This window comes from Haemaphysalis longicornis, unplaced genomic scaffold, assembly GCF_048455015.1.
Source record: "Haemaphysalis longicornis isolate Haplotype H1 unplaced genomic scaffold, Haemaphysalis longicornis Haplotype H1 scaffold_9, whole genome shotgun sequence".
In the NCBI taxonomy this organism is placed as follows: domain Eukaryota; kingdom Metazoa; phylum Arthropoda; class Arachnida; order Ixodida; family Ixodidae; genus Haemaphysalis; species Haemaphysalis longicornis.
The window spans coordinates 56,922,026-56,946,158 of NW_027526460.1; the positions used below are offsets into that span (position 1 = coordinate 56,922,026).

General features: G+C 48.6%; 2 protein-coding genes across 2 annotated transcripts; both read right to left on the minus strand.

Annotated features, from left to right (window-relative positions):
* Positions 1–2,385: 2,385 nt before the first annotated feature.
* LOC144151874 (terminal nucleotidyltransferase 5B-like) lies at positions 2,386–4,688 on the minus strand. Its single transcript, XM_077683035.1, has 2 exons — positions 3,981–4,688; positions 2,386–3,884 (listed from the first exon to the last, which is right to left on the minus strand). Exons 1-2 carry the CDS (start codon positions 3,983–3,985, stop codon positions 2,759–2,761), a joined length of 1,131 nt encoding a protein of 376 aa, XP_077539161.1. The 5' UTR covers positions 3,986–4,688; the 3' UTR covers positions 2,386–2,758.
* A 366-nt stretch (positions 4,689–5,054) lies between these two features.
* Positions 5,055–23,952, minus strand: LOC144151871 (protein GDAP2 homolog). Its single transcript, XM_077683032.1, has 9 exons — positions 23,378–23,952; positions 23,145–23,287; positions 22,140–22,382; positions 20,604–20,834; positions 19,925–20,087; positions 18,018–18,165; positions 17,421–17,609; positions 9,048–9,191; positions 5,055–5,724 (listed from the first exon to the last, which is right to left on the minus strand). Exons 1-9 carry the CDS (start codon positions 23,551–23,553, stop codon positions 5,680–5,682), a joined length of 1,482 nt encoding a protein of 493 aa, XP_077539158.1. The 5' UTR covers positions 23,554–23,952; the 3' UTR covers positions 5,055–5,679.
* Positions 23,953–24,133: the final 181 nt, after the last annotated feature.

Below are 24,133 nucleotides of genomic sequence, written 5' to 3' on the forward strand. Positions count from 1 at the left end.
TGGTTGGGTTTTGGCTGTGTACCAAGGCTGTGCACGTGGTTGCGCAAGCCGCATGTAACCTGCTGAACCAGTGACACTAACGGCAGTGAATAAATTCCTCTTACTACAAACAGCGCTCAACCGACGAAACAAGAAGGCACAGGACAAGGCGCTGACTAACAGGACTAGTTTGCGTTTTGTCCTGTGCCTTCATCTGTGTTTAGTCGGCTGAGCGCCGTTTGTAGTACAAGGAATCCACGCCAATTTGCACAGGTTTCCATTCTTCTGCAATAAATTCTTGCCCAAACGTACACGCTCCCGACTTAAAAGAGGGTCAGAAGTGACATGTCAAAGAACTTGGAACTGAGTAACTGGCACGCGGTAAGAAAAGTTTCTTCGGGAGTTTTGCAAGGTGACGGGCCGCACTAAAACGGTGCTGGTATCCCTGCTTCCACGCGATATTTTGGAACACGTGCCGACAGTGGCACCGAAATTTCCGCTGACTAAGAGGCGTCGGGAATTGCTCCTTTATGGAAAGTTGCCAACACCGCCTGCGCGCAATCTATCACTCGACCTGTCCACAGTCGATGGACCAGGCAAGTCGCTGCGCGTTGGAGTTGACTGCTTTTGACGGTGGTTGGCAAGAAATGAAGAAAACTTGCGAGTAACTGAAAAGAGCGCGAATTTTGAAATGCGTATTTTCGGATTATCGTAGCCGTTTTTATAGCTGTTCTGAATAGACGGTCGCTCTGACATTGCTCCGATTAGTGAAGGCGCACAAGTTAAGAGTTGTTTTGCAACGTGTATAGCGGAGGCTGAGTCGCCACAATGGAGGTCTTGCGTTCAGAAAACCGCGCATTGAGCAGCGTGGGTCCATCCCATTAAAAGCTACAAATGCGAAACTATAGAATTTTCTGGGAATCTCTCCTTTTCCGCCGACGCCTATTGGACAGAACGTAATCGCTCTATCTATGCGAGGTGCAGGGTCTGTTCGGTTCCCCAGCAAGGTTATCTGCGCAATCGTGGCTGAGCACAAAACAAGGATGTGGATGGAATTCCTGCGCTGCGGCTGAGCATTTCTGCGCAAAAGAAAAGTGATTCGAAGCGTCGTGACCCATTTCTGATGGATGCTTCTTTGTGCATTGTTTCAGAGCCCGAAAGATTTGTACTCACGCCAGTTTTTGCGCAGCTGTGTGCCAGGAGCTAGTTGCGCGAACTGGGGCCTAAGGAAAGGCTTTGCGCTTCAGAAAAAAACAAGCTGGGGTACCTGTCAAAGCTGGACAACGGCAATGAGATAACAGTGCAGCATCTTTGGGACAGCTTGTGACCATACAATTGGTTCTGCGGCCAATGAATGGCCAGTGTCAAGAGCGTAAACTCCGTTCACAAATTCCAACAAAAAGTACGGTTTTTCCGCGATTTTTTTTTTTTTTTGTCTGCGACGGTGCAAAATGTTTGTTATTATGGGACGTTTTCGAGGAGTTATATTTAAGGTTCGAGGCTTAATCACTCGCCCTCTCCACAGCTGGTGGCCCTCACATTTTGACAACGGAGCTTTTCGATCAAACCTTGGGTGCAAAACTAAACTATGCAAGAAAACTGAATTGGCAAGCGCCCAGTGACCGCTTCGCAACTCGTGGTGGGAGCAGGCTGCCTCGATTTTTACCCACCCAGTAAAATTGCTTCTACAACAGCCAGAGCCACGGCAAATTAAGACGTACAAAGGAAATTCGTCTCTTGCTTTGACTGGGGTTTTGCTCATACTACCATCGCTAGAGTTACGCCCCATGTGTAATTACTAATTAACAATGACTAGCTAATCAGCAAGAAGAGGTTGGGTAAAATCAAGGCAGCCTGTAGTAATGGGCTGTAAAGCGGGCGGGACAAGGGCTTCGGGGATTGGCGGAAGATTAGGCGACGGTTACCGGATGCTTGCCGCCAACTGGCACGCAAGCTTCGCGGGCGTGTAAACAAAGCTGTACTGTATTACACATCGGCAAACAAGCGGAAACCCTTTGGCACTGAAGGTACACGAATGTTGGCCTATTTTCGACACAATTTGATAGACCGGACCGTGCCCCCATAATTCTCCGTTAACAATCAGTGTTGCGGGGGGTCCGAAACGGGGCCGATTACAGCAGCAGCACAGGTGCCCGCAGACGACGTCGCCAGGGGCGGTTAACGAAAGCGACACGGCGGCGGCGGCGGAAGGAAAAGGGCCGCCCGCAGACGATAAGGGCGCGCGCGGCGCACCGGTGGCTGCCGCTCTCGCTTCCTGATAAGGCGGCGGCCGTTATCGGCGGTGAAAATCCGTTGTGTAAGCCGGCGGCTGTGGCGGAGAGCGCGGCGCGCGTGCCGCGCTCCCTCGGCGCACAGCCGGCCAGTGAACAGACACAGCAGTCGGTGTTGGAGCCGAACACATCGCATGGGTTTTATGCTTTGTTACAGAAAAGACTCTGGCCCGCGCGAGGAGGGAGAAGGAGCCATGGCGGCGGCCGTCGGCCTCGCGCTCGGAGCGGCCGGCCTTGCCCTTATCTCGGGCTGCCGGGCGGCCTTGCCCACGGAAACAGAGCGGCCCATTTGGACACGGCGGCGAGAAAACAGGGCGGCCTTGGGCCCCGCTCAGCTGTTGCATTCCGAGTGACCGCAGTTCACGTGACCGGGCCCGCCGAAGACCCGGGTCGCTGGTCGGCGTCCTCCCCGCCAAGGCCGCCCTGTCGGCTTCCGGCGCGCCGCCGCATACCGCGCACGCACGCACACACACTCACGCGCACCGCGCTCAGAGGGGTCCCGCGGCCAGGCTGGGGCTCAGGCCCGGGGGCCCGAGCGTGGGGCCGAGGCCGAGCAGCCAGCAGGGCTGCGCGAAGCCGCACAGCCGGGGCGGCTGCTGCTGCACGAGCAGGGCGCGGCAGGCGAGCTCCTGGATGAGCTGCAGCGTCTGGCGCCGCTCGTGGCCCATGAGGCAGACCGTGGAGCCGTCCACGACGCGGTACAGGGTCGCCAGGAACGAGTAGCGCAGCCGCTCGTGCGCCAGGTGGTTGGCCAGGAAGCTGTGCAGCTTGGCGCGCTGCGCCTGGATCTCGGGGAAGTCGATGAAGAAGCGCGAGCACATGTAGCGCTCCAGGGCGCGCGTCGAGTCCGTCGCGTGGAAGCCGCGCGCCAGCAGGTGACAGTACTTGAGCAGGCCGCCGCCGCGGATCTCCTCGGGGCTGCGCGTGGCTATGAGGCGCCGCCGGAGGTGCTCGAGCGCCTGGCCGAAGTGGCCGTACACGGACTCGGCGAGGACGCTGGGGAAAAAGTCCTGCGTGCAGCGCGGCAGGAGCGCCTCGGCCGAGCCGCCGCCGCACTGGTGCAGCAGCAGCAGCGGGTCCACCACGATCTGGAACGAGTCGACGCTGAACTCGAACTGGCGCCGCATCCGGTGCACGAACTTGAGCTCCACGTTGCGGCCCAGGCCGTTGGAGAGCGAGACGAGCGACCAGCGGTCCTCCTCGGTGGCCACCTTGACCAGCTTGTGCAGGTAGGCCTCCTTGAGGGCGCACGCGCTGATGCGCTTGACGCCGGCCGGCAGCAGCTCGGCCAGCGCGTCCAGCACGGCCGCCTTGACGCGCTCGAAGCCGCCGCTGCCGCCCAGCTCGCAGCCGAAGATGACGTCCAGGTCGTTGTACTCGGCCGACGTGTCCGGCTCGAGCACGTACGAGGCCGCGCCGCCGTTGAGCCGCACGTCGCGCACGGTCACGCCCTGGCGGCCCAGCTGAGACCGCACGCGCTGCACCAGGTCCCGCAGCCGGGTCTCCAGCGCCGGGAAGTTGCCGCGCCCCTGCACCGACACGGGCTCCTCGAGCAGCTCCTGCAGCCGCACCACCTGGTCGTAGCCCAGCACCGAGAACCGGGCCTCCTCCATGCTGCGAGGGGCGCCAGAGGACGTGTCAAGAGCCGGCACCGGGCCTACGCCGCCGGCTGACAGCGCGCCATATGTCGCGCCAAAGAGAACCACTTGCCTCATATTTTCCGACGCCGGTACGCTTGGTTCGGCGGGCACCACTCGCTGCGACTGGCCGACCGAGGACGACCGCTTCCCAGGAACGCGACTACGGGCAGGAGGCGGCTGCAGCGGCGGACGACCTAGCGACGTGCGACACGGCTTCTCGGCGGCTGCTCGTGTGGCCACTGCGGCCAACCGCCAGGCGGCGAACCGCTTGGTTGCCTTGGAAACGCCCTCTGCGCATGCGTCGGCCCTCTGTGACGCAAGTGCGCCCCTGCGCGGAGGCCGCACGCACGCACGAAACCACGTAACAGCGAGTGCGGCGCCGTCCTCAGGAGCGAACGGGAACTGCGACAAAGACGCCGCCGCCGCTGTCCGGTCGGCGCCGCTTTTGCTTGTCTTTGCGTGCCTCAGGCGCGCCTTGAGCGGGGCTTGTTCCGCCGACCGCGGGGCTGCAGCCCTCGCCGGAGGAGAAGGGCCCGAGGGGCCCGAGAATGTTCGCGAAAAGGGGCGCCCGAAAATCGCGGTAATTTTCCAGCTGCCGCCGCCGCTGCGTAGTGCGCAGTTGGGCGCTGCGTAGGCGTCGTGTTGACGCCGCAGCTGAGGGTTCGGATCGATGCTCGAGCGCGTGGTTCGTGCACGCAAACACCGCTCCGTGACGTCGACTACTACCGTTTGACGTGGGAGGCAGCACTCCGCGGCGCCGCGGCAGCGCGTCCATTGAGGAGCCAGCTGCTATTTCGGGAATCGGGATCGTTGTGCCGCTGCTGGCGACGTCACAGCGCCCGCGTCCCGAGCTAACTGCGCAACCGCCGGCCGACATGGTTTCCGAAACGCGGAACTTGGCGAACTTCGATGGGGGATGTTCCGGAACCGCTAGCATATGCTCGGCACCCGTCGGCCATTTATCGTGCACGCGGCTGTTTACCGTTAGAACACTGGCGGCGCTCATTAGGGCCACAGTAGCGCCCGCGCCTGACTGTCGCTAATGCTCCGTGACTGTTTACACACACACACACACACACACACAATGCCGCAGTTCTTATATCCGCCAGTGGTAGCGAACAGAAAAGAAATCGGCGAGGCAGGGTTGATGGATGTGAACTCTTTATACAAAGCAAAAATAGTTTACAGAGCCAACAGTGTGCGTCTCGTAAAAAGAAAAGTAATATATTAAAAGTGCAGCTCCAGAATCGTTCTCCACATTGGCATGACCGCCAACAAAAAATTAAAATGCGTACCCCAAACATCGATAAAAAGCCTTCGTCCACTTTGGAAAGATTTGGTCCGTTAGCAGGTCGAAAGGTCATTTCATTCGAACAGTTGAGGACTGCAGGATCCCCCCAAAACCTTCACTAACGGACAGGTATAAAAGCCTCACGACACGACAAACTTCAAGGCTGAGACATGGACTGCAGGAGAGGAAACACCTAAAGCTTCTCACCAAGCTGCTTTCAAATCTGAAAGCTGGGACAAGAAAATATAAAAGGCACTTATAAACATTGCATTTCCCTTAGCAATTCAGAACTCAATTTGACTGTTGTGTATAGGAAAATGCACATAATTGACATGCAGTATCCCCTTCTCTATAACGCGTAACAATAAACACTTTTGACAGCAGATTCAGCTTGGCACTGAACGGAACAAGTTGAGGCGAAAAGCTTCACAGCACGGCGCAACTTGACGGGACAAACTGGCTCATGGTGAAGGCAAGGCTACGCCACGTCTGGTGGGAGTTCCTGTCGGCGTGGTCCATTAAGCTGCAATAAAAAAAGAAGAAAAAAAATATTAAGAGTTGTTGCGAAAGGTGAACGCAAAGCAGACTGCAAAATTCCTGAGCAGTGATATGCTCCTACCCAGAAGTTGCCACTCAATACATTGTTTGGTTACCCCAGTATAGATTTGAAAAACTTGGTCGCATTTAAAGCACACACCTATATTCTAATTATTGGTCCTTAGGGTTTTAAGCTAGACTTCTAATCAAAAAGAAAATCCAAAAAGTTGAAAATAGCAATGTACTCCTGAACAAAGTTGGTCTAAACTTCGCTAACTTTAAACATATAAAATTGAGACCTTACCATAATTCAAACACTGCACCAGAGTTTCATAATGTGGCATGTGCAGAAAAAACAAAAATACTTTTTTTTTTCACCTGCTTTAAATTTTTGATTGTGGGGTTTAACACACTGACACTACACAGGCGATGAGGCATGCCTAAGTGGAGGGCTCTGGATTATTTTTGACCACCTGGGGATCTTTAATGTGTGCCAAAATCTCAAACACATGGCCGTTTTTGCATTTTGCCTTTATCAGAAGAGCGGCCGGGAATCAAACCTGCGTCCTTGTGCTCAGCAGCACAATGCCATAGCCACTGAGCCACCGCGGTTGGTTGTTTTAAATATTTAGATACCGTATTTTCCCGTCTACAAGTTTCACCCCCCTCGAAACAGCAGTTTTCCGGAAAAAAAAAAAAAAAAACGTATACAAGTCGCACCGGCGTATAAGACGCGCCGCTGCACAAAACGCACTTGTTAATCAGCTAAACTCACAGAGGATCAGTTCATTAGAAAGTGCGGCAAAAGTACATGGTTGGCCGCCACCTCTGAACGCATCCCCCTGTAAGCAGTGCTAGACACGTGCATTTACTGTCCAAAGTTTAGACAGAACTAACTTCTCAAAAATGGTTTATTGATACACACAGATGGCATGTACTTACAGACGGCGTTTAGGCAAAACCATCAAAGCCGCCTTCTTCCGACTCGCTAACAAATAATTCATTCATTTTGACCATAGAGCTGTGTCTCTTAACAAGCGTTGCCATCATGCAGCACACAGGCACCTTTTCGAGCGCAGACTACACGCCACTGCCACGTACCAAATTTATTCCATACGCAAGTCCATACGTAAATTTATGTATTCCATACGTAAATTTATTCTATGTGTAAGGTGGATAAGACGCACCAACGAGAATTTCAGAAAAAAAAAAAAAAAAAAACGACTTGTGCACCGGAAAATACGATAAATTTTTAGAAAATGTGACGATACAATGTTCAGATTTGCATTTTTTCCTTTGCAATATTCATTGTTGACTTTTGCAAAGTATTACAGCCCAGTGATAGAAATCTGAACAATGTAAATGTGTCCTCATTAGCAACGACTGCCAGTAGAAGAGTTAGGGGGACACATGGGTCTTCTAAGACCTTTTTTTGTTTATATCGATAGGATCTGAAGAAACTCCACAGCATTGCTCAGCTTTTTGTCCTGATTTCAAATATGCAATTACTTTTGTGGCAGGTCGATTATATATCATAAGAATTTAAAATACCCCTGTTTCGTGCATAAAAGAAAGAGAATCTGTTGGCTGGAAAATTAATGTTAGCATTTGGGGTAGGCACTACAATGAATAAGAAATGCAATGTCGAAAACAGACTTTTTATATCACTGTATTATTACTGACTCTACAGCCAATAGAAATGTCGAAAACAGACTTTTTATATCACTGTATTATTACTGACTCTACAGCCAATAGAAGTTCAGCGTCCATAAAATAGCCAAAAAAAGAAAATAAGACCAAAATAAAGACGAAACATTTAATTAAAAAATAATAAAACAAAAATGAAATAATGAAAAAAATTAACAGGAATGAAATAGACAAAACAATTAAGAACAAAGTTGAAAATATGCTTCCAAGGTTACAGGCCTTATGCAATGAGCATTACTTTTACAAGAAAATTGTAACTCTAGCTGTCCTAGGTCCCAAGATTATTGCCTGGCAAATATGCAACAAAGCCAGAAATGCTGTTTTGAGGAAACAAGAAAAGCAGTTTTGGAATTCAGTCGAAAACGGTCATTCAAAGGACTTCAGAAACCGACAGATCAGTAAGTATGCATAATACGGTTGTAACATATTGAAAGTTTCTTGTTCAATGCATGTAGATTATAAGGAGGAGGGTGAGGGGCAAGCATTTTAAAAAATGAGCATTTCGTGCAAGATGGCAGGGCATCCCAGAATAAAAATGCCCCCCTGTGGGGGGCGTTTTTGATCTTGGATGCGTAAATTATGATTAAATGTTAATTTATTGGCAAATTTTAGGTTCTCAATACCAACATCCCTCCTTAAAAGCAACAATAATATAAATCTGTGAGAAATAATCTGATTTCCTCCCGGGCACTATTCAACAAAAATGTTTTTCCACGCATGGTTATCCTGAGATATCAGTACAGCTGAACTGTGAAGCAGCACAAAATGCTTTGTGTCCATACGAGAAGAAACACCTGAGATGCAGTGTAGGGGCATCGCTGGGAGTTTTACGGTAGCTATATTACGTGCAAGTATGGTTTCGTTGTCTGCTCCCAAACAAACACCTTAGTCTGTTCAAGTTATTAGCTCTTCAGCATCACAACACAAGCGTTACTGCACCATTTTGTTCCTTCCTGGTCCCATGTACGTTATTTTTAGTCCTTGCTGTCATCAGCTAAACTCCCATCCCAACCAAGGTCGTAAAGTAGGAGTCCCTTTTTTGTGAAAGAAACGTAAGCCTCGACATTTAGCCCACTGATGCAGAAAGTGGGATAAAATTCCCAAGCTCCCCACAGGCCGTATCTCATCAAGAGATGCTCCAACCAAGGTGCCTGGAACAACCTCCTTGGTTCGTCCACAGATGGACCGCAAGTTGCGCATTCGAATGGTAAGCTACAGATGCCTCAAACAGGATAAGGCAACTTGCCTGCATATTTTTTTTTTTTTTAGAATTTGTTACCATTAACTAAGGATGAAAAAAAGCAGAGAGAGAGAGAGAGAGATGATCTACCACCCATAGTTTACAGCACTACAGCCGTTCTACAAACAACAGCAGGGCCAGGAAGTGTGAAAAACTCTTGGATAAAACCAGCGCTAACTCAGACAAAGACGAAGGAAGTATACCACAAGCGGCTGTCCTTGTGGTATACTTCCTTCGTCTTTGTCTGAGTTCGCGCTGGTTTTATCCAAGAATGCCTTTCCAACTAGCCCAGCTTGCAACCCTCCTGCAGTGAAAAACTCTTCCGGGTGCCCCAGCGGCAGATTGTGCGACCCCACACCAACCAAAAAGTCGTGTTCCAGGACGAATCGAGGCAAATCCAGCTGGTCGGGGGCAATGTCCTGGTAGAGATCGTCTAGTCGGGTCACCAGGCATAACCGCTGCCTCAGGTCGGGGGCACGAAACGTGCTGAACCACCAGGCAGTCACCTGGGGAGGAAAGAGGGAGGGAACAAGGTGATGCGGCCTTATCAGTGCCTCTCTACGGGGAATCGGCACAGATATGATTAGAACAGGGAAACACATCCAGAATTTACAACCACACACGTATACAGACACACCATATCCTACCAGGATATAAATCACCACAAATCACCATTGTAAAAGCACCACCTCCTGCATTAATGGCCTCTTTCTTGAATTATGCAGGTAAGTCACACCTCTGTATGAGTCATACATTGCTATATGGTAGGCACGATAAAACTGCATCCGTAATGTAGCACACGTGTATTGTCAATGCCAAAAATGCTGGAATGGCAAGCCAGTATTAAAACTCAGGTCCATCTGTTACTCGAGACTTGCAATTGCATACAATGCTTCACATTACATGATGCTTTTACAGCTTCTCCTCTGCATGTGTGGCAGCACAGGTAAAATGGGGCCATTTCCGGGCCCCTGCCAGTGTCTAATTTGCCACTATATCTTGGAAAAGTCCCATACAAGTCGCAATATCAAAAAATGTCATAAGAATCTGACTTCTCCGCAAAATACTATATTTGTAAATATAAATATATACATACATACAGTGTCCCCACTACATTGGACCAAAAATACCTAGTGTGCCAGTGAAATTAAGCTAACTGCATAGCATTGGCCATTACATATAGTTACAGACCACATTTTTTCATCGTTCAAAATGAGTTAAGCTATTTTCAAGCAGCCAATTTTCTAACTATTGGTTTATGCCCAAACTGTAATCTAGCAAATTATAGAGCACATGAAAAATCAAAAACTCTAAATCTCAGGCATTCCTTTCATGAAAAAAAAAAAAAAAATGCACGGTTGTTTTTCAAGAAAAAAACAAAAGCCCCAAAATATGAAAAATAAAAAAAAGCTCATATGTTTTAACTGGGTTTTAATAAAAAGCTTTCCACACCCATGCAAGAACACTTATCACAGCATAGTTATCGTCAGACCGTCCATTATCTGGTTGTTATCTCCCTTACCTACTGCCTTTAGCTTCCTGCAAGAATAAAAAAGTATGACAGAAGAAAGAAGAAGGCTAGCAGAACGACAGTATTGTGCACGTGCCCTGACGGGAGCTCCCACTGAGTCACCTCGAGGGTGTGTTCATTGGCAGCGAATAGATTGCCGTCAGTAATGAGTCACGAGGAAAAAAAGGGCACCAGCCAGCCGCCCATGCGCTTCCTTGTGCTAGAAGGGTGGAGGCATGAAACAGGAAAACCGTCCGCATATCAGCCTCTGGTTGCAGCTCAGTGGGTCGCGAGCGCTCAGCAATATTTACCCTGCACATTTGCATTTTGAGAAATGGCGATTGATGGACAATATTATCGTTCTGCATTGAAGCAAAAGTTGTGAACTTTTTTATTTCCGGGCTTCAAAAGTGGCAACCAGGAAAACCAGTTTTGTCTTTCTAGCCTCAACTTTCATCGGTCATACACCTTTGCCGCAACACAGATCAAATGACGATGTGATCCTTATTTATCGCGATCCTTGACTTGACCACAGTTTGACTACACTATTTTCGGCTGTACCTGTGGTGCAGTTTGTTTCCAAAAGGTGCCACAAAATCAAACCTCAATGTTGTAACCCATTTTAAAATACTTGCTTTACACAAAAACAAAATTCATATCTTTAATCAGGGTGACAAATTACATTTGTTCCTTAATGTTTATCATAACTATAATTATGTGCTTTCTGATTCAAGACCTTGTGCCCAGTTTAATTGCATCAAACTGCTTGCATTTAAGGGAAAAAGTTTGAATGCTATGCCAAATTAAACGTGGTCATAGCATTTTCCCTATGTCCTGAATATTTTGTTTACACATGGCAAGTCAAAATTAGCACATCTTAATGAAAGGTAGGGGACTACAGCGCAGCTTGCACATGGACACAAGGGAGAACTAGGCACACACGAGCGCTGGGACCAAACTTGTCAATGCTCTCTTCCACGCAGTGAAGCAAAACATCACGGGGTAAAGAATAAAATCAATCTCTGATGTCAACAGAGGTGCAAGCTGCACTGTAGTCCCCTTCATGTTCAACCAACAAGTCAAAATAGCCACCTTAATAAAAGGCTCATGGATTTAACCAAAGAATGTCTCATACTGCAAAGCACATTAGCTATTACATTACAAATGTGCTCTGTAATTTAAAATGAATAACATTATTACGTTTTTTTTAAGGAATATACACTTTTAACCTACTTTTAAAGAATATACACTTTGCATCCCATATGAAACATCACCCCGTAAAATACATTAAACCGAAACGGTTTTGCTGATAGAGCCCTCAAAATATTTTGAATCACAGATTGAAACTGAAGTTGTTTGTATACGCATGGCCTCCGAGATCACCCCACACGCGTTTTGCTCCGGCCGTTCCAATCGCCACGGGCCCCAGCAAAATTTTGTAAGCGTGCTGGTTCCCCCAGGCTCCATCCACCAGGTAGCAGTGCGCACCTATGCATCGAATGCATAGTTCGGGCCGTTGGGCTGCTGTTTATGCGGCATTTCGCGGCATATCAACGCTGCAGTTTTTCTGGTCTTGGCACGAGTATATTTGCTGCTTTTCTTCTCAGCTCCTGCCGAAGACGCTGACACAAAACACCTGTAATGAATGTTCATTGGAACAGGCGAGAACTCGACACCTTCGAGGCACAGGCCTCCGCCCTGGAAGGTCGAGCCCCCCGTCCCCCAACCCCCGATCTTCATTGGTGCATAAAGGGAGCCCACCACCGCTCCGTTGCACTCTTCGTGGAAGCCAACATATAACTGTAACGTGCATTTTATATGAGGCTGTTGCTGGCTGTTTCTCGAGCGAATGTACACAACCGCAGAGTTCCCCGCTTACGGGACCGCATGTGCAGCCCTGTATTTGCACAGAATTGCAAATTGGCGGAGTTAATATAACTGATCGCTACACTGTGTAGGTACAGAATTAGTCAAACGTAATTTAGAAAAAAAAAAAAAAAAAAAAAAACAGAAAGTAGAAAAACAAGAAATTTAGAAGTGATATCAACAATTTCAAAAAATATAAATCTTATACAGGTGCTCCAAAAAACAGAGGCAAAATAAAGAAGCACTGAAAATAATGACAAAAGCGTAAATAAAAAAACTTGCGCGGACAGACGAACCTTGTAATGCCCTGCATTTGCACAGAAATGCATAATTGTCGCAGTTGACAGATTTAATTGTTAGAATAGCGCAAATAGAGATAATTGATCTAACAGAATATTAAAAAAAATAAAGAACCTAGAAAGAAATTATAAAAGTTAATGATTACGAATTCAAAAATATGAGCTGTATACAGCTCCCACGCAAAGCAAAGACAAGAATAAAAAGCCCTGACAAAAATAATGACGGAAACATGAATAAAAAAATCATGAAAATCTGAACGAAGTGTAACGCTCTGAATTTGCGCAAAAATGTTTACTTGTAGGAGGGAACACGTTATAATAGCATGAATGGAGATAATTGGTCATACGGAATCTTAAATAGAGTAAATGGGGTTGGTTCATTGAACAGAACTTGAAAACAGAAAAAAAAATAATAAAAAAAATAACAAACTTTAAAGTGTTCTTACAAAATAAAAAAAATAGTGGAGTTAGCACATTTCATCGTTCAATTTACATGAAACCACTAATCTAGCTGAGCCACCTGCACACACAGGTATACAAGGAAAAAGCATCCTCAATTGCAAACACAGACAAAGAAGTCGCGTATCATGCAATAATTATTCAGCTTCATATGCTATGATGTATGCTATGATGTATAGGATGATAGGAGTAGCATTTTTTAACTGTTGCACATACGCGCTATACAGTAGACTCTTGATAAATGGAACTTCAAGGGACCGGAAAAATTAGTTCTGTTTAACAGGAGTTCCGTTTACTGAGAAAGATGTTCTAAGGTGCAAATTTATGTGCGTACACACTTCTAAGGGCATTTCATGGAACTCTAACCACTAGAAAGTGACTAGCTGATAGTTTTCAGAAAGCAAGAAAACTACAAGAAGCGTAGGCACCGCATTCACAAAGTTGATTTGGCAACAATGAGCCGCTGTGCACTACAAAATGCGTCAATTATTTTTGTTTGAGTCCTTGCAACTGCATCTTCACGGAGGCTAGAGGCCTCAACTTCGGGAGTGCTTACAAGGCACCGAATTTAGAAGACGGCAACGTGGTAATGAAAGACGAATAGCCCAACGATGGCACGAACGAGGCGACATGAGGTGAGCCCTGTAGTCTCGGCGTCTAGGATCGAGACCGAACGACTGGAACAAGAACTGCGATGTTGCATTCGTTGCGCTAACACGGCTAACCACTTACGAGACGAGGCTTACGAGACCAACAAGGCTAAAAAAGCATGGAGGAAGAAAAAAAAAAAAACAAGAACAAAACAGCCGGAACCGTAAAAAGCTGATTCTCATGCCAGTGGATTTTACAAGAAGTTCCATTTCTGGTTCCGTTTACACAGTGGTGCGAAAATTTTAGTTCCGATTACCGAGAGTTTTTTTACGTTATCTGAATACAAAACCAACCAAATTCTAGGCAACTGTTCTGTTTAAGCGACAATTCCGTTTAAGCGATTTTCGTTTATCGAGACTCTACTGTATAATTTCACAAAGCACTTACTAAAGCCTCGCAAAAACTCACTGGAACTGCATTGCAATGGACGGTAGTGTCTGAATGTACCACGGTTGGATTGTGTTGGACTTCCATGCTTACGGTTTTCTAAGCCTGTCTTCAAAAGCCGCGGCAAGAAATCTATCGTGACATGCATACCAATCAGAAACAATCTTAATATTGTACGTACTTATGCGACAGATGTTAATGCAAGTCGCCACTCTTGCAGATAATGTTGGGTGACGATGTGAGGGGTTTTTACACATCCACAAATCTTTAAAAAAAAAAGAAAAAGAAAAAGAGGCGAAACTGCAGCAGAGAGCGCCAGAACCAACCACGCTTCGTTCGGGTGATTGCTGCTTCTTAAAGGGACACTGAAGTGATTTGTAAACATTGCGGGATTACTAGCGCAAATTGTAGTTCGGAGTCCGTAGGCATTGTTTCGACCACTCTGGCCGCGTTTACGCGAATTTATTTAGTAGAAAAATCAATTCGAAAATGCTGTCCTCCTCTCTTTACGCTCGCCCATTTTCTGTGGCCTTTTCGTGTGACGTCAGCAGGAGATGAGCTGGAAAATGGCTGCGCTACTGCACGGTTCGCCGACCAGCCGACCTACCGATCGAGTCAGTCGGCCCAGCGTTTCGTCCGCCGGCCGCCGACGGGTCGTCGCTATTCGCTCGCTCAATTGAAACTAAGCCACAACACCTTTGTGAATGAAAGAATGTGCCTTTCCTTGCTTTGTTAGTTTGTACACTGTCAAACTCAGAGTCCGGGTCGCTCCACACAAGCGCTGCACAAGTGCACATGCGACGCTTCGCTGACTTTACGCTAGTAGGAAAATCTAAGGCCAATTGAAGGCGGGAGAAGAGTCAGCGAAGTCAATATAGGTACTAAGAAAATAAAATCACCTGAAACTTTTACCGTACAGCGCAAAACTAGGGAGCAGGAAGCACTTTTTGCGCTGGGTAAACAAGCACAGCGGTCAGCAGCACGACCGCACATCTGCGAACGCTTTTCCGTCAAAGAAATGCAATTGCTAGACGTGAGATATTGTGGAAGTTTGGGGGACACTTACTGCAGGAGTGATATACAACAAATAGTCACATAAAGTACTTAAAATGCTTAAAATAAATAAAAGTGTAAACTGGTCCTACATTATAAACCTTATATATCCAAACCGGCCAGCGCCGGCTCGTGGCCTAGCCGTCTGAGGCGCTGGAATTAGTTTTGAAAATCGCAAGTTCGAATCCCCGGTGGTACATCTATTTTTTTTTTTGTAAGTTGATTTTTTCGTATGCGGCCGATCTTTTCTGAACTGGGTTCACCATTTTTGGGCCGTAACGTTCACTGCTCCACGAGCGAGATCGCAGAACGTGCGCATACTGACAATGACGCGCTAGCGAGTTCTCATGGGCGTGCTGTTGCCACAAGCACCGACTGCTTGCGGGCAGTGGGCCCAGGCCTGAATCAGCACACCCTTGGCCTGGTGCGAACTAGCTTTTTACGAACAGACATGAGTGAGGCAAGCTCCGAATATGCGGGAAAAGCGCATGGCATTTGAGAGTCTGCGGTGACGCGGAGGGCGTTCATCCACTGCGTAGGCCTCGTCTAGTGATTTCTACGATTCCAAGCCGCCCTGGGAGGTTTATCTTAGACATTTGACAGCCGACAACATGTCAGAAGCGCGGTCAACGATAATTGAGAAATCGAGAATGCCCATCCAACAACGCCATCAGATGTCAAGCATGTTGTTTTACAGAACCGAAACCGAAACCGAAACTTTTGATTGCTAACCTTGGGCATCGTCCAATCACGGTGCCCCCCCCTCCTGACGTCACAGCCTTTAGTTGGTGCGGCCGCCGCAAACCGCGCATAGTAGTTTTTCTTCTTTCGCGCTTTGTAAAATAATTACCGATTTGTCAACCGGATAAACAATGAATAGTGTGTTAATTTGAGCCAGTCTACACAGTGCAAGCAAAAACGGGAGCTTGACAAATTCACTTCAGTGTCCCTTTAATCTTTGTACTTGCGCACCTCATATTATTAACTAAGCAATAATAAAGTTATTGGTTATTGTCATGAACCTGTCATTTTAAACCTGACTGCTTGACTTAATTTGACAGCGCAAGCTGTGAAAATGCTGGTTTCCTTGCTAGCGCCAGGCTGCCGTGGAATATTTGATGTGTAGGTGGCGAGCGCCGCAATGCGGCGCAAGACGCGGCCGCGCCCCCTTTTCAACTTACGCTCTCTCCGGCCGATTGGGACCGCCGGAGCAAAATGTGCGCGGGGTGATCTCGGAGGCCACGGTATACGTATGGTAGTGTCACAGTTCGACACTGCATGGCACCACCTTTCAGATTTCGGAAAGCTTAGTACCAAATTAAAATTACTTCTGCCAATTTATTTAGAAATTTGTTTGGTTACCCCACTAGATAAAATGCTGGCTTTCATACGAGCTACAGGTCATGCATTCCACAAGAATCGGTTGTCTGTCCCTTTAAGGTAGATAGAATACTGCATTTTGATTGCTACCTCCTAAAACAGCTCTATGAAGCATGATAAAACCTGGGAAGTCAACTTTTCCCGCTTTACATACTCAAGCAGGCAAAACAGAAGGCAATAACTGCTGTAGTGATTGACAACACAGAATGTACCGAACCTGGACTTCAGTGTTCATAAGTTCAGTCATTTTTATGTCTACTTAATAAACGAGGGCCTAATCCAAAATTTCAGAATGCATTAGGTACTTCATTTTGTTCCTTAACTTTCTCTCAATAACAGAAACTTTTGGTATAGCTAGTCCCGTGGCAACAGATAATACTATTATTCTATTAAATGTACATCTTATAGGGCACTTCAGCATTGATCAAGAGGCATCTCACTTAGGGGCTGGCTTCCTTCACAATGACCATGCCTACTACAAGAAACATACTTGCATACTGAATTTTTTTTTCCCTCCTCATTTAGTTCCTCTTCAGGTCTTAGCTGCAACTGCACACTTTGCCAAAACCAAATTTGCAAAATTCTTTCATGCAGGCTGTTCAGGAATGCTGATTCACAAGAAAGAAGAGTGAGGTGTCATTGACAACTTCTTTACTTCTTTTATAACGCAATCTTCACTAGAAAAACAATAATGGATGCCTTTAAGAAAGTCCCTGCATAGAACAGGGGGTTGTACAATGGCAATCCTCAACCCTAAGTGAGGATCAGAGGCATGCTACACTGCCTTTTTTTCTCTGCACGTTGGTGAGAGACTACGGTGGAGGCTATCTAAGGGTGTCAAAAAGATGCAGAAGTCAGCAGCGTGATAGAATATTGTTACGCTGCACCCTGGTGCGATGGCAGAACTGCCCTTCCAAAATAGGCAGCACAGCTTGAGCAATTACGACACAATAAGGACTGCTGGCATGGGGGTTCTGCTGCCTACTACGTCCTTTACCCTGAACTTCGGCCCAATCAGGTGCGCATTAAACACGAGGCCTCACTGTAACCAAAGTAGTTCAGCTAAAACGTGGCTCTGTCAACTCCTGCAGTGTTTGCAGCGGCCAAAAAGAGAGGGAGAAGAGCCCCACCCGCGTCCACCATCCCGGGTGCACGAGGTAGAGGCAGTGCAGGAGCTGTCGGTGCTTGCTGCCCAGCAGGTCGTAGGCGTCCCTGAGCAGGGCCTCCAGCTCGGGCGGCTCCTGGGCCCCCGTGTGCAGGTACACGGCCACAAAGGGCTGCGACACCGAGTCCAGGCTCAGCAGCACCTGCAGCAGCACCTGGGGGCAGCAGAAAAAGGGCAAGGACCTCTTGCTAGCCGTGCTCCCCATTCGCAGAGCCACTCGTAACCAAACTGTCCCTTTTTGAGCTTTGCACTTCACACAAAAAGGTGAGCACAGAAATGGTGTTTTCTTTTCTTCCTTGAAAATTGTGAGCGCTCTGGACTAACTACAGCTGCAGATTAATGTTGGCTCTTATGTGCATTCACTGCTCTCACGACTGAAAGCGACCAATTGCCAACAAATCACTTCATGATACCAGTAGGCCGACAGCCCATAGGAGAAAAAAAATGCAACCATTCTGCACACTCCGACGGGGCACAGGTTAGCAAGACAATGCACATGGGAGCGATCGCCGTTCCTATGGGCGTAGTAGTGGCAGGCCAGCAGCGTGCCCCTCTTGCTCACCTGCTCCTGATCGAGGCCCTGGAAGCGGCGTGCCACAAAGACGAAGACGGGCCGGCCCCTGCGGTCTCGCCCCGCCTCGTAGAAGAAGCGCGCCTCCCGCACCGTGCGCAAGTCCTCCTGGCGGGCCTTGCGCAGGAGCCGCGTGTACCTGCAACACCACACCACGCAGGGGCGGAGGGGGACAAGGGTGCAGCAGCGTTGAACGTGGCAGCGGTTATGACAAGGTAGCCATCTATAACAAGGTAGCCACCTACAAGAGCAATTCACCAATTCGGATTCACTAAATCAGTTCAACAATTCAGATTTCAAAAAGCTTAAACTGACGCAAGTGGCAATAACGTGCACTCATTTAATTTACAGCATGCAAAACTGGAAGTGAGAATATACAGCCATTTACAATTACCCCTGCAGATATACACCTTTCGAGCAACTTTTGTATTAGTTGGACTGCACCTTGGTTGGGCCTCACTTTGGTGTTTACTTCCATAAATGATCGCATTCTCGCTTTCAATGCCACGCCATTCTAACAGGGTTCAACTGGACAGGCTGGCAGCTACGAGCTGCCCTTGCATGAAATGGAGAGGAAGTATTCCTCCGGTGTGCTCCAAGGCATGCCAACAATATTTGGCGCCGGAGGCTGCACCCAGGACAGCCTGTTGGGCTATCAAAGGCATGTGGGCTTATACGGCACGATTAGCTACACTGACTGCTGCAACACACAGGGAACCATCACCGCAGAGCTCAGTAAGCATCAGTGTACTGTCAGGCAAGCTCAGTGTGCTGCTGCTAAGCAAGCTAGGATGGCACAAAAATCTTATTAAAAACAAAAGAAAATAAAACCGAAACAAAGGCATCTCACAAAGACTGCAGGCCCATTTATGCTAATTGCTTGTGCAGAGATCAGCTCAGGCCCAAGTGACACCAACTAAGGTTTGAGCTTGTTCTAGTTGCTCCTGCATAATGTGACAAAAAAAAAAGCGCTTCCATGAAGACCAAGAAAGGAGCATACAAGCACGAGCCCTAGTGTTTGTGTACTCCTTTCTCGGTCCTCGTGTAAGCGCTATTTTTTCGTCATATTATGCAGGAGCAACTTTGACCGCAACATTTACACAGTTCCTAGACAAAAATAAATGCCATCATATGTGCCACGCGTTGATCTCAAGCTGCTTTGCTTTGGCAATAGTACTCCAATTGGGTGGTCGCTTGTCAGGTGAGTCAAGCATTAGAAATGGCACAGGAGTAATTGGCTGGCTCCAGACCAGAGCATTTTTTTTGCACACAAATCATGCAAATGAGGTGTGGCAAACAATGATTTCCAACAAGCATCGACCCTTAAAACACCATCATAGGGTGAAAGATGAGCACCAAGGAATCAGCAACTTGGGGAAAATAATTTCTGAGCAACACATTTTTTACATTACATAATGTGCAGCCCTGTGCTTATTTTTTGCATGTTTACAAGCCTCCTTGTCCTTGCTGTCTTTTGTAAAACACAGCGAATCAAGGATTATCTGCAATGCTGAGCAAGTTCTCAGTGAATTCAAGTTTCTAGTCACTGCTGATTGGGAATGTTTTGAACTGAACACTCACAAAATGAGCCAGCAGGAGGAAAAATAGACAACTAAAAGCAAACAAGCAAAAAATTTTTTTATAGGTGGTCGGTTAAGCAAGCGCACTGGAAGAAACACCAGGTACAGCATATCTGCAGACGTCTCTGGACTGCCGATTGGGAGGCGTTCTCCAATGTGCATCGGATGCTATGAACACACTTTTTTTGGTTTCTGGCTGGCATCACCCAAGCTACTCGCCCGGCCTCACTTTCAACTCGTGCGACATTTAGTAAACCCGTGGCATCACCTCCACGGGTGCAACGGTGCCGCCCCCCACCAGGTGCAATGGGGGCTGACCTGTGCGAGCGCTGGACCTCCCGAGTCATTGGGTCGTTGACCGTGCGGGAGTTCTGCCTGTCCACGTCACCCTGCATGCGGGCAAAGGCTGTGCGGCCCACACACACCGAACCTTCCATCAGGGGGCCCGGGTCCAGCTCTTTCTCCTCCTCGCCGGCCTCCTCTGCAGCAGCAGCAAAAGGCGCCACACCATCAGAGGGATAGCAGGTAGAACAGAAGGCACTCCACGCCTTCTCCCAGTGCTGCACACCTTGGCTCTTTTGCACTAATCGTGATCCCCTGCTCCTGTGTGCATGTGGAAAAGCCGCAATACTCACGTAATTAAACAGACGTGAACATCTGGGGAGGATACAAAGCGCAGCCAAGTTATGCATGCTTAGAACTACCCTTACATAAAGCACGAGCCATGGTGAACTGCCTATTGTGCATGGAACACAGACGGCTAGTTTATGTACTGATTTTGGAATAACCTAGGTAGGCAAAGGACCTGTTGAGTATCCTCCCCCACTTTTCCCAGTTCCATTTTTTGCCAAACACAGGAACCGTATCATTTTACCATTGCTCAACCCAGTCTCTATGTTTGTCTGTTTGAGCACTCAGCAGTACAAGGAATGTGCTGTGCCACATGGTGCGTGCCACCCGAGGGCTCCTCCTTCCCATGGCCCCTGCCCTTGCTCACCCCCGAAGGGCTTGTCCACGATGCGGATGCCCCTCTCGGGCAGTAGGGGCTCCCCGCGGGGGCCCCCGACGTCCTTGGGCAGGTGCCGGCAGGCCAGCTGCTCCTCCATGGCCGTGCGCGGGAAGTACAGGGGCAGCAGCTGCTCGTAGGTGCCCACCTCCGTGCCCTCCACCGCCAGCACCAGCAGGTCCACCGTGTCCCCGTGCTGCTCCAGGAACCGGCGGATTGTGCCTGCACCGCCCACAACAACGCCACACGGAGGGGCAGTTAGGACACGCAGCGCGTTCCACCTGAAAGAAGAAAGTGCAATGGAAGCGAGGGAAGAAGAAAAGGAAGACCCCCCCTCTCTCTCTCCCCACCGAGTTTTCTTCCAAGTTTGGCTATCTGCACTAGAACATAACCCTACGCTGTTCCTATTTAACAGAAACGCACTTTTTTGCACTTTGCCCCAACTAAGTATGGCAACCCTCTTACGGTACCAAGTGGCCGCAGCAATATCTCTGGCCTCCTGTGTTGCATCAGGCTGTCTTACCATTGTGGAGAGACACCACGAGGCACACCTGGGGCCGTGAATGCTAATAACCAGTGCTGAACAGCGACGAACAGTCCCCCAAAGTAGGCTGATCCTAAGCACCACCCCGAAAACTAATATTTCCGAAGGAAAGCAGCTAAGATTCACCAGGGGGTAAAGGCACGAGGTGGAAACCCAGCCTATCAGCACATATGCATGTTCATTGAGCAGCAGCAATCACTGGCTGTTGTCATCTTGCACAAGTGAACAGCACCAGCAAGCTTTCCCGCCTATGCAGAGACTGACCCAGCAGCTGAATGCTACAACTGACACTGAGCCAACTAGAGGAAATTTACCACACAATCCCAGGGTGACTACCCCCATGCAAACATACAGTTGCCCCAACACAACAAACGTTAAGAACCACGGTTTCAGAACCCTTCTGTCTCAATTTTCAAGGCACAATTTCACTCAACAAGGCCCTCCATGCCACTCCTCCACGCCACTCCAAGGCCTTCCATTTATAAATGGCAAACACCCTTTAGAAGATGTTTCCCATTGTTTTTGCTAGGATGCAAGGGTGTTAGTTATAGAAGATGAAAATTCCCCTTGAAGATGTAAATTACAGCACAGTGTAGCCACACTACACTGTAAAATCATTTACACCCTTTTTGTCCATAACTACACCGTTATGCAATATCAAAAGAAGACAAAAAGCACCCTTTGAAAGGACGTACTTTAATGCCCCTTGAAAAGGCATAATTTAACACCGTTTAAAAGGGCATAATTTAACACCCTTTGAAAGGGTGAATTTTTTTGTATTTGTTAGGGTGTAAAGGCTTGTTCTCACGTGCGACAAAGCGACGCGATTTCTGTTGCGGCAACAAAAATTGGTTCATACCAAACGATAAAAATGATTGCCGCGCAACGAAGCGACAGAAATCCCATCGCTTTTGTCGCAGGTGTAAATCATTTTACAGTGCAGGCAATGAACGCCACAGGGTGTGTAATGTGCCACCACTCACGGAGGGCGATGCGTGCCCCCTCCTGGGGCGGGTAGGAGCGGCGCATGGAGTGGATGGGGCACAGGCCAAGGGTGCGCAGGCCGTGCTCGGGCAGGGTCTGCAGCACGCGCCAGTAGCTCGAGTGCAGGGCCGTCTCGGCAGCCGTGTGGAACTTGACATTGTACTTGGGCCCCACCGTGTGGATCACAAAGCGCGCCGGCAGGTTGTAGCCCTTGCTCAGCTTCGCCTCACCCGTGCGGCACGCTGCAAGGGAATGGGGGCCGCACTGCTAGAGCTACGGGGGCACAGCACAGGGCTGAATTGTGAATGCCACTTCTGCAAACCACGTCTCTCGTTGCTGTATTATGTGCTGGTATTATGTGCACTTTAATTCAAAAACCATCCCGCTCGCCTGTTTTTGGTTACTGAGCATTTGTCTACATCCTCTAAAACAACGGCACATGTTCTCCGCACAGGACGTCAAGGTTCGAGACTGCAGTTTGTGCGAAGCCTTGCGACGAGCTAAAAAATGACCTCCCCACTCTGCTTATTCTTCATGGAGTCGTACGTTATATCCAAAGCAGTGTCTCGGTGGGCCGACAGATGCACGCAAAAATGATCCGGTTATGCACTATTGACACACATGGTGCACTTTACTGGTTGGCACAGTAGCACAGCTCTGCATTCATGTAAGCACTTGCTTAGCCAGTAGGCTTTCGCGTGTGAACAGCTCAGTGAAAAGTATAGGCAGGCCGTCTAGTGTATTGAAGGATTTTATGCATGCTAATTTTATTTTACAGCTTGATTCTCTATTCATTAATTTATCACCACAAGGTGAGTGACCAAAAAAATCGGACACTGCTTATGTTTGTACTAGCTGACAGAGGCCCATGCAGGCCCGGGACACTGCAGACGTTGGAGATGAACTTTACTTGACATATCAGAACACATGTACAGGAGTGAGCAGGGTTTTCGCCGCACGCTGGTTTCCCCGCCATTCGCGCGAGAGGAGAATAGAGTGCTTACACTGAATTTCGTTGAGCAAATCGCGCTTCATCTGTGGTCCAGCCCTAGTTACTATCCTCTGGCTCAGGGGGCTCTTGTCCGTCAAGTTCTCATTCGTCGAGTTGACGATAGCGTGGGCATTCAGGCAGGTCATATCGCCGACCCTAAAGGAAAACCGTTGGCCAAGCGGCTGTCAATTACGGCGTGCAACAGGTTGAAATGCGCGCTACCACCACCACCACACACACACTTACCACAACGCAATTTTTCGATTAAGTTCCTCATTGATGGGAAACGGCGTTTTCTCGTGGATGTAGTCGCCGGAGGGCCGGCCGTCTGGTGGAGGGGCAGGCTCGCGGGGAGCTATTTGGTGCCACCGCTTGAGGACCGCAATGTCCACTACGTCCGGAGGAGAGCCCAGCGGGTCCATTGCCGAGCCGGCTGCGGCTACCAAGAGGGGCTTTCCAACTCCAAGGGTCGCTGGAGAACTGTAGGGGAGGGGGGCGTTCTGAGAGGCAGCGCTGTACGGTCACCGGCCGGCTTGACCCGCTGAAGGCATACGGCAGCCAAGAATCTCGACACTTCAGCTGAGCCTTCGCGCACGTGACCTCATGACGAGGCGCTGCTTTGCAAAACAAACTGACGCAGCAAGTCAAACGCTGTTACACGGTCCGACATTCGTTTTGAGCGGAGGGAGGGGCACGAGCGGTTATCAGCACAAGGCCAGCCGATAGACAGGCAGCAGTACGCAGCATCGATAAACCAAACAACCCTGCTTCTCTGACGAGAGACTCGCGACGTCCCATGTCAAACATCGGTGAACGAAGAAAGCGAAACCGAACCGGAATCAAATGAAAGATCTCGAAACAGACACACTTTTTCTGGCAAAATATGTCTAGCTAGAATGTTGAAATAAATGATAAGAGACAGCTATAAGAGTGAGTAATGTTAAACTGTGCCATCTAACTATATATTATAGGGCACTTTAGTTATGCTATTTAAAGTTCGGC